This window comes from Pristiophorus japonicus, unplaced genomic scaffold, assembly GCF_044704955.1.
Source record: "Pristiophorus japonicus isolate sPriJap1 unplaced genomic scaffold, sPriJap1.hap1 HAP1_SCAFFOLD_4105, whole genome shotgun sequence".
Lineage (NCBI taxonomy): Eukaryota > Metazoa > Chordata > Chondrichthyes > Pristiophoridae > Pristiophorus > Pristiophorus japonicus.
In genome coordinates this window covers 1-10401 of record NW_027253987.1, presented here as the reverse complement: position 1 = coordinate 10401, position 10401 = coordinate 1, and the positions used below count along the sequence as shown (strand labels likewise).

At 58.1% G+C, this 10401-nt stretch overlaps 1 protein-coding gene across 1 annotated transcript; it reads left to right on the top strand.

Annotated features, from left to right (window-relative positions):
- Positions 1 to 6: 6 nt before the first annotated feature.
- LOC139250688 (neurogenic locus notch homolog protein 1-like) lies at positions 7 to 10249 on the top strand (the record flags this gene model as incomplete). Its single annotated transcript, XM_070873063.1, has 7 exons — positions 7 to 21; positions 431 to 563; positions 1353 to 1610; positions 2838 to 2950; positions 5528 to 6102; positions 6845 to 7273; positions 10101 to 10249. Coding segments are annotated over exons 3-7 (1510 nt in total), but the record flags the coding sequence as incomplete, so codon positions are not given.
- Positions 10250 to 10401: the final 152 nt, after the last annotated feature.

The following is a 10401-nucleotide window of genomic DNA, read 5'->3' as shown; positions in this document are numbered from 1 at the left end:
CTGGGCGGCTACTCCTGCAAGGTGAGAGGTCGAGGGGGTCGGTGGGAGGTGTCAGTGAGGGGACAGTGGAAGGAAGGGGTCGGTGGGGGGGGGGGGGGTCAATGAGCGGACAGTGGGAGGGGTCAGGGGTCAATGGGATGGGTTGGTGGGAGGGGTCAGAGGTTGGTGTCAGGGGTCAATGGGAAGGGTTGGTGGGAGGGGGTCAGTGGGAGGGGTCTGTGCCAGGGGTCATTGTCAAGGGTCAGTGGGAGGGGTCAGGGGGTCAATGTTACGTTACAAGTGACTACACTTCATTGGCTGTGAAGCACTTTGGGACGTGCTGAGGTGGTGAAAGGCGCTATATAAATGCGGGGAGTGTTGGGTCCGTTGCTGCTGTGCGATGGGTTGTTGAACTGTTTCTCTTTCCCCCTCCCCGATGGGCCGATGGCAGTGCGTCGCTGGCTATCATGGAATCAACTGCTCGGAGGAGATTATCGAGTGTCTGTCACAGCCCTGTGAGAATGGCGGGACCTGCATTGACCTCATCAACACCTACAAGTGCTCCTGCCCCCGGGGAACGCAAGGTAGGGGAGGTGGGGGGAGGCTGGGGGTGTGGGGGGAGTGGAGGCTGGGGGTGTGGGGGGAGGCTGGGGTGTGGGGGGAGGGGGAGGCTGGGGTTGTGGGGGGAGGGGGAGGCTGGGGGTGTGGGGGAAGGGGGCTGGGGGGGGTGGGGTGGCTAGAGGTGTGGGGGGAGGGGGCGCGGGGGGGAAGGCTGGGTGTGTGGGTGGAGGGGGGGCTGGGGGTGTGGGGGAGGCTGGGGGTGTGGGGAGAGGGGAGGCTGGGGTGGGGAGAGGGGGAGGCTGGGGGTGTGGGGGAGAGGGGGAGGGTGTGGGGGAGGGGGCTGGGGGTGTGGGGGGGGTGTGGGGGAGGGGAGGCTGGGGGTGTGGGCGGAGGGGGAGGCTGGTGGTGTGGGGGGAGGGGGGTGTGGGGGAGGGGGAGGCTGGGGGTGTGGGCGGAGGGGGAGGCTGGTGGTGTGGGGGGAGGGGGGTGTGGGGGAGGGGGAGGCTGGTGGTGTGGGGGGAGGGGGAGGCGGGGGGTGTGGGGGGAGGGGGCTGGGAGTGTGGGGGGAGGGGGCTGGGGGTGTGGGGGCTGGGGGTGTGGGGGGAGGGGGCTGGGGGTGTGGGGGGGGAAAGCTGCATTGCCGTTCCCACCTATACACGGCCAAGTTTGTGCATCTACCGGCGGCCAAACCCAGACTGACGCTGCACGTTCAGGTGGTTATCCCATTTACTGACGCCATCTCTCTCTCTTTCCCCCCCCCCCCCACCCCTCTCTCCCCCCGCCCCCCCCACCCCTCTCTCCCCCGCCCCCAGGCGTGCACTGTGAGATGAACCTGGACGACTGTAACCCGTTTGTCGACTCTCTGACGCAGGAGCCTCGGTGCTTTAACCGTGGCCGGTGTGTGGACCGTGTCGGGAGCTATAGCTGCGTGTGCCCCGCGGGGTTTGTGGGCGAGCACTGCGAGGGCGACGTCAACGAGTGTCTGTCCAACCCGTGCGATGGGCGCGGGACACAGAACTGCGTCCAACTGGTCAACGCCTTCCGCTGCGAGTGTCGGCCCGGCTACACCGGTGAGGGGGGGGAGGGGAGGGGCAGTGGGGGGGGAGGGGAGCAGGAGGGTGGTGGGTGGGGGGAGGGGAGCCATGGGCCTGCGATCGGGCGCGGACGGTTGAAATGTCTGGTACGATTGACCTTGGAGGGAGAGCAGCGTGGAGGGAGAGACTGATACCCGGACTCCAAGGGTCAAGTTACGAGGAGAGATTACACAAACTAGGGTTGTATTCCCTGGAATTTAGAGGGTTAAGGGGTGATCTGATCGAAGTTTATAGGATATTGAGGGGAACAGATTGGGTCGCGAGAAACTGTTCCTGCTGGTTGAGGATTCTAGGACCAGGGGACACCGTCCAAAAATTGGAGCCAGACATTTCAGGAGTGAAATTAGGAAACACTTCTATGCACAAAGGATGGGAGAGGTTTGGAACTCTCTCCCACAAACGGTAGTTAATGCTGGGTCAGTTGTTAATTTTAAATTTCAGATCAAAGCTTGTTAACCAAAGGTATTGGGGGAGATGGGCAAAGGCGGAGAGATGGGGTTAGGTCACAGATCAGCCGTGGTCTCATTGACTAGTGTAACAGGCTCGAGGGGCTGAATGGCCTCCTCCTGTTCCTGTGTAACAGGCTCGAGGGGCTGAATGGCCTCCTCCTGTTCCTGTGTAACAGGCTCGAGGGGCTGAATGGCCTCCTCATGTTCCTGTGTAACATGCTCGAGGTGCTGAATGGGCCTCCTCCTGTTCCTGTGTAACAGGCTCGAGGGGCTGAATGGCCTCCTCCTGTTCCTGTGTAACAGGCTCGAGGGGCTGAATGGGCCCCCTCCTGTTCCTGTGTAACAGGCTCGAGGGGCTGAATGGGCCTCCTCCTGTTCCTGTGTAACAGGCTCGAGGGGCTGAATGGGCCTCCTCCTGTTCCTGTGTAACAGGCTCGAGGGGCTGAATGGCCTCCTCCTGTTCCTGTGTAACAGGCTCGAGGGGCTGAATGGCCTCCTCCTGTTCCTGTGTAACAGGCTCGAGGGGCTGAATGGGCCTCCTCCTGTTCCTGTGTAACAGGCTCGAGGGGCTGAATGGGCCTCCTCCTGTTCCTGTGTAACAGGCTCGAGGGGCTGAATGGCCTCCTCCTGTTCCTGTGTAACAGGCTCGAGGGGCTGAATGGCCTCCTCCTGTTCCTGTGCAACAGGCTCGAGGGGCTGAATGGGCCTCCTGTGGCTGTGCGAGACGGTGTCTGACTCTCTCCTCTCGTCCCAGGGCTCCGGTGTGACCGAGTGTTCGACGGCTGCAAGAGCCGACCATGCCGCAATGGCGGGAAATGCGCCGTTGCTGGAAACACGGCTCACGGATTCATCTGTAGCTGCCCTCCGGTGAGTGCTTCACGGCAAAGGAACTGCGCCTCAAACCGTCCAGCTGGGTGGGACTGCACGCACCTGGTTCCATTCTTATCCATCGAATCGTAGTCAGAGAATCTCCTGCAACGGCTTCTCTTCCCCCCCCACCCCCCCGCATCGTTACCCCTGGTGTCCCCCCAGGATCTATCCTTGGCCCCCTCCTATTCCCCATCTACATGTTGCCACATGTACGCTGCTGACACCCAGCTCTACCTCACCCCCCACATCTCTCCACCCCTCCTCAGTCTCTCAATTGTCAGACTGCTTGTCCCACATCCAGTTCTGGATGAGCAGATATTGTTTTCGGTCCCCACCACAAACTCTGTTCCCTAGCCACCGACTCCTGTCTGAGGCTGAACCAGACTCTTCACAACCTTGCTGTCATATTTGACCCTGAAATTAGCTTTAGACCACATATTCGCAGCATAACTAAGACCGCCTATTTCCACCGCTGTAACATCGCCCGTCGCCACCCTTGCCTCAGCTCATCCGCTGCTGAAGCCCTCACCTGTGCCTTAGTTACCTCTAGACTTGACTATTCCAACGCACTCCTGGCCTCCCACATTCTACCCTACGTAAACTAGAGGTGATCCAAAACTTGTCCGCCTGTGTCCTAACTCACACCAGGTCCCGCTCACCCATCACCCCCTGTGCTCGCTGACCTACATTGGCTCCCGGTTAAGCAAAGCCTCGATTTCAAAATTCTCATCCTTGTTTATAAATCCCTCCATGGCCCTCGCCCCTCCCTATCTCTGTAATCTCCTCCAGCCCCACAACCCCCCGAGATGTCTGCACTACTCTAATTCTGCCCACTTGAGCATCCCTGATTATAATCACTCCACCATCGGTGGCCGTGCCTTCTGTTGCCTGGGCCCCAAGCTCTGAAACTCCCTCCCTAAACCTCTCTACCTCTCTCTCCTCCTTGAAGACGCTCCTTAAAACCTCCCTCTTTGACCATCTGTGCTAATTTCTCCTTATGTGGCTCGGTGTCAAATTGTTTTATCTCATAACGCTCCTGTGAAGCTTCACTATATTAAAGGCGCAATATAAATACAAGAAAGAAAGACAGACTTGCATTTATATAGCACCATACACGATGACCAGGCGTCTCAAAGCACTTTACAGCCAATGAAGTACTTTTGGAATGTAGTCCCTGTTGTAATGTGGGAAACGCGGCAGCCAATTTGCGCACAGCAAGCTCCCACACACAGCAATGTGATAATGACCAGATAATCTGTTTTTGTTATGTTGATTGAGGGATAAATATTGGCCCAGGACACTGGGGATAACTCCCATGCTCTTCTTAGAAATAGTGCCGTGGGATCTTTTACGTCCATCTGAGAGAGCAGACAGGGCCTCGGTTTAATGTCTCATCTGAAAGACGGCACCTCCGACAGTGCAGCACTCCCTCAGTACTGCCCCTCCGACAGTGCAACGCTCCAGCACTCCCTCAGTACTGCCCCTCCGACAGTGCAGCACTCCCTCAGTATTGCCCCTCCGACAGTGCGGCACTCCCTCAGTGCAACGCTCCAGCACTCCCTCAGTACTGCCCCTCCGACAGTGCAGCACTCCCTCAGTATTGCCCCTCCGACAGTGCGGCACTCCCTCAGTACTGCCCCTCCGACAGTGCAGCACTCCCTCAGTATTGCCCCTCCGACAGTGCGGCACTCCCTCAGTACTGCCCCTCCGACAGTGCAGCTCTCCCTCAGTACTGCCCCTCCGACGCTCCCTCAGTACTGTCCCTCCGACAGTGCGGCACTCCCTCAGTACTGCCCCTCCGACAGTGCAGCTCTCCCTCAGTACTGTCCCTCCGACAGTGCGGCACTCCCTCAGTACTGCCCCTCCGATAGTGCAGCGCTCCCTCAGCACTGCACTGGGAGTGTCAGCCTGGATTTCTTGTGCTGAAGTACCTGGAGTGGGACTTGAACCCACAACCTTCTGACTCAGAGGCGAGGGTGCTACCCACTGAGCCACAGCTGACACTTGCTGATAATGACACAAGTTGTTGTTGTTTACCCCCCTCCCCGCTCCCTGCAATGTTTGCCCCAGTGAGGGTGCTCACAGGTTGGTAGAGCTGTTAATCCACCGGTACGCTCGCGGCCTTCTGCGAGTGGTGGGCCCCGGAGGGACTGAAGTACATCATTACCCCCCCGGCAACCACATTTTTTTATTTGATCTAACTTTCCGTTAAAGTTTTTATTTGGAAATTTGTGGGTTCTAGTGCCCTTGGCAAAAGGGGGTGCTTGATTTAAATGTTCTACCAAAAATAGTTGCAGAGCTGTTGCATTGTGAGTGGCTTAGCCGGTCACGTGATGTTCACAAGACTCAATAAAACCCCGGCCAGTTGGGTTCGGGGGATCCACGATGGGGCAGGTGGCTGTGAGCCTGGTGGATGAACTGGTAATGTGTCGTGTGATTGTTAAACCTTTGTTAATAAACCAACTGGTTCTGAATAGCGACGTGTTGCTGTGAATTCTGGAGCAATGAGCTCAGGAAGCAAGTTATTGCCCCGCTAATGGTAACGCCCCCGTCTCTCTCTCTCTCTCCCCGCAGGGTTACGAGGGCGCGACCTGCGAGAACCACGCCAGCGCCTGTGGGAACCTGCGCTGCCGGAACGGCGGGACGTGTGTGCCGAGCCCCGGGGGTCCGCCACACTGCGCCTGCCCCCCAGGGAGGGGGGGCCCAGATTGCCGCTCGGCCGCTGACAGCCCCTGCGAGTCAGCCCCCTGCTACAACGGGGGCACGTGCGAGCGCGCGCCCGCCGAGCCCTTCTACCGCTGCCGCTGCCCGCCGCTCTTCAACGGGCTGCAGTGCTTCATCCTGGACTACGAGTTCGGCGGGGGCCCGGGGCGTGACATCACCCTGCCCCCCAACGTGGAGCTGGGCTGTGAGAACCCGCAGTGCGCCCACCTGGCCGCCAACCGCCTGTGCGAGGCGCGCTGCAACACCCACGCCTGCGACTGGGACGGCGGCGACTGCTCGCTCAACTTCGACGACCCCTGGAAGAACTGCTCGCAGGCGCTGCAGTGCTGGCGCTACTTCGGGGACGGCAAGTGTGACGGGCACTGCAACACGGCCCGCTGTCTGTACGATGGCTTCGACTGTCAGAGCGTGGAGTCCCAGTGCAAGTGAGTGCGGGGGGGGGGGCACGGGGGGCTAGGGCGAGGGGGGGGGGCACGGGGGGCTAGGGCGAGGGGGGGGGGATGGGGGGCTAGGGCGAGGGGGGGGCACGGGGGGCTAGGGCGAGGGGGGGGGGCACGGGGGGCTAGGGCGAGGGGGGGGCACGGGGGGCTAGGGCGAGGGGGGGGCACGGGGGGGGGGGCGAGGGGGGGGCACGGGGGGCTAGGGCGAGGGGGGGGGCACGGGGGGCTAGGGCGAGGGGGGGGCACGGGGGGCTAGGGCGAGGGGGGGGGCACGGGGGGGGGGCAGTGCAAGTGAGTGTGGGGGGGGGGGCAGTGCAAGTGAGTGCGGGGGGGGGGCACGGGGGGCTAGGGCGAGGGGGGGGGGGGCAGTGCAAGTGAGTGCGGGGGGGGGCACGGGGGGCTAGGGCGAGGGGGGGGGGGTGCAGTGCAAGTGAGTGTGGGGTGGGGGGGGAAGGGGAGCAATCATTCCCCAGGGTCGGGAGGCTGCAAGGCCGCTGTGAAAGAAAGAAAGAATAAGGAAGGGAGAAAGAGAATGAAAGAGAGAGAAAGAAAAAGGGAGAGAAACAGAGAGTGAGAGACTGGGGGCGGGGGGGAGCGAAGGCATGGGGGGAGGGGGAGCTTGTGCAGCGGGGGAGGGGGGTGAGAGATGGCGGGATGGGGGTGGGGGTGGGGTTTGATGATACACGTTGTGTCCCTGGCCCCTCTCACCCTTTCCCCCCCCCCACAGCCCCTTGTATGACCAGTACTGCAGGGATCACTATGGCGATGGGCACTGTGACCAGGGCTGTAACAACATGGAGTGCGAGTGGGACGGGCTGGACTGCGCCCGCGACAGGCCGCAGAAGCTGGCGGATGGCACGCTGGTGCTGATCGTCCTGGTGCCCCCGGAGCAGCTGCGCAACGACTCGGTGGGCTTCCTGCGCGAGCTTAGCCGCGTCCTGCACACCAACGTGCGCTTCAAGCGCCATCCCCAGGGCGATGACATGGTCTACCCTTACTTCGGCAACGAGGACGAGCTGCACAAACATCACGTCAAACGCTCGGTGGGGGGTCTCGGCGGCCTGGCGTCTGAGGCCTTCAGTGGGGTCACACGTTCTCTGTACACTGCCGTCAACCCCAGGGTCCGCAGGGAGCAGGAGGAGCAGGAGGTCAAAGGGTAAGTGCTGAGGGAGCGCCGCACTGTCGGAGGGGCAGTACTGAGGGAGTGCCGCACTGTCAGGGGGCAGTACTGAGGGAGCGCCGCACTGTGGGAGGGGCAGTACTGAGGGAGCGCCGCACTGTCGGAGGGGCAGTACTGAGGGAGCGCCGCACTGTCGGAGGGACAGTGCTGAGGGAGCGCCGCACTGTCAGAGGGCAGTACTGAGGGAGCGCCGCACTGTCGGAGGGGCAGTACTGAGGGAGTGCCACACTGTCAGAGGGGCAGTACTGAGGGAGCGCCGCACTGTCATTGGTGCCGTCTTCTGGATGAGACATTAAACCGATGTCCAGTCTGCTCTCTCAGGTGCATGTAAAATATCCCACGTCCACTAGTAGAAGAAGAGCAGGGGAGTTATCCGAAGTGTCCTGGGGCCAATATTTATCCCTCAATCAACATCACTGGAAATAGATTATCCGGTCATTATCACATTGCTGTTTGTGGGAGCTTGCTGTGCGCAAATTGGCTGCTGTATTTCCCATATTACAGCAGTGACTACACTTCAAAAAGTACTTCATTGGTCGTGAAGCGCTTTGGGACTTGTCTTTTCCTACGCACTCCCGCTGGCCTACTTTACGTAAACTAGAGGTGATCCAAAACTTGTCCGCCTGTGTCCTAACTCGCACCCAGTCCTGCTCACCCATCACCCCCTGTGCTCGCTGACCTGACCTACATTGGCTCCCAGTTAAGCAACTCCTCAATTTCAAAATTCTCATCCTTGTGTTTAAATCCCCTCCATGGCCCTCGCCCCTCCCTATCTCTGTAATCTCCTCCAACCCCACAATCCCCCGAGATGTCTGCACTCCTCTAATTCTGCCCTCCTGAGCATCCCTGATTATAATCGCTCCACCATCGGTGGCCGTGCCTCCTGTTGACTGGGCCCCAAGCTCTGGAACTCCCTCCCTAAACCTCTCCGCCTCTCTACCTCTCTTTCCTCCTTCAAGACGCTCCTTAAAACCGACCAGGTCACCTGCACTAATTTCTACTCATGTGACTTGATGTCAAATGTTTATCACATAATACTCCTGTGAAACGCCTTGAGACGTTTCATAAGAACATAGAAACATAGAAACATAGAAAATAGGTGCAGGAGCAGGCCATTCAGCCCTTCTAGCCTGCACCGCCATTCAATGAGTTCATGGCTGAACATGAAACTTCAGTACCCCCTTCCTGCTTTCTCGCCATAACCCTTGATCCCCCGAGTAGTAAGGACTTCATCTAACTCCCTTTTGAATATATTTAGTGAATTGGCCTCAACTACTTTCTGTGGTAGAGAATTCCACAGGTTCACCACTCTCTGGGTGAAGAAGTTTCTCCTCATCTCGGTCCTAAATGGCTTACCCCTTATCCTCAGACTGTGACCCCTGGTTATGGACTTCCCCAACATTGGGAACATTCTTTCTGCATCTAACCTGTCTAAACCCGTCAGAATTTTAAACGTTTCTATGAGGTCCCCTCTCATTCTTCTGAACTCCAGTGAATACAAGCCCAATTGATCCAATCTTTCTTGATAGGTCAGTCCCGCCATCCCGGGAATCAGTCTGGTGAACCTTCGCTGCACTCCCTCAATAGCAAGAATGTCCTTCCTCAAGTTAGGAGACCAAAACTGTACACAATACTCCAGGTGTGGCCTCACCAAGGCCCTGTACAACTGTAGCAACACCTCCCTGCCCCTGTATTCAACTCCCCTCGCTATGAAGGCCAACATGCCATTTGCTTTCTTAACCGCCTGCTGTACCTGCATGCCAACCTTCAATGACTGATGTACCATGACACCCAGGTCTCGTTGCACCTTCCCTTTTCCTAATCTGTCACCATTCAGATAATAGTCTGTCTCTCTGTTTTTACCACCAAAGTGGATAACCTCACATTTATCCACATTATACTTCATCTGCCATGCATTTGCCCACTCACCTAACCTATCCAAGTCACTCTGCAGCCTAATAGCATCCTCCTCGCAGCTCACACTGCCACCCAACTTAGTGTCATCCGCAAATTTGGAGATACTACATTTAATCCCCTCGTCTAAATCATTAATGTACAGTGTAAACAGCTGGGGCCCCAGCACAGAACCTTGCGGCACTCCACTAGTCACTGCCTGCCATTCTGTAACATAAGAAATAGGAGCAGGAGTCGGCCATTCGGCCCCTCGAGCCTGCTCCGCCATTCAATAAGATCATGGCTGATCCGATCATGGACTCAGCTCCACTTCCTCGCCCGCTCCCCATAACCCTTCACTCCCTTATCGCTCAAAAATCCGTTTATCTCCACCTTAAATATATGCAATGTCCCAGCCTCCACAGCTCTCTGGGGCAGAGAATTCCACAGATTTACAACCCTCTGAGAGAAGAAATTCCTCCTCATCTCAGTTTTCAATGGGCGGCCCCTTATTCTGAAACGATGCCCCCTAGTTCTAGATTCCCCCAGGAGGGGAAACAGTCTCCCTGCATCCACCTTGTTGAGCTGCCTCTCAATCTTATACATTTGAATAAGATCACCTCTCATTCTTCTAAACTCCAATGAGTGTAGGCCCAACCTGCTCAACCTATCTTCATAAGACAACCCCCTCATCTCAGGAATCAACCGAGTGAACCTTCTCTGACCTGCCTCCAGTGAAGCTTTTGGTCACCTGCGCTAAATTCCGGCCTATGCGGCTCGGTGTCAGGTCTTTAACTCCGAACACTCCTGTAAAGCGCCTTGGGACATTTCACTGCCTTAAAGGTGCTATATGAATTCAAGTTGTTGTTGAGGTGTTAAAAAGGCTCGATCTTTATTTCCCGTTGCCCAGGTCGATCGTGTACCTCGAGATTGACAATCGGCAGTGTTACCAGGCGTTCTCCGACTGCTTTGCCAGCGCGACGGATGTGGCCGCGTTTCTGGGCGCCATGGCTTCCCGCGGGAGCCTGCAGCTCCCGTACAACATCGAGGTGGTGCAGAGTAAGTGGGAGATTCGGGTCGCCCCCCCCAGCCCACGGGAGGAGAGGGGGCACGGGGGCTGCACACAGCATCATACATCGTCTGACGGTTTCTAATTAACCACATCTTGAAGGGCATCTCCTGACCCCCAGTTATCAGCTGCCAAATCATTA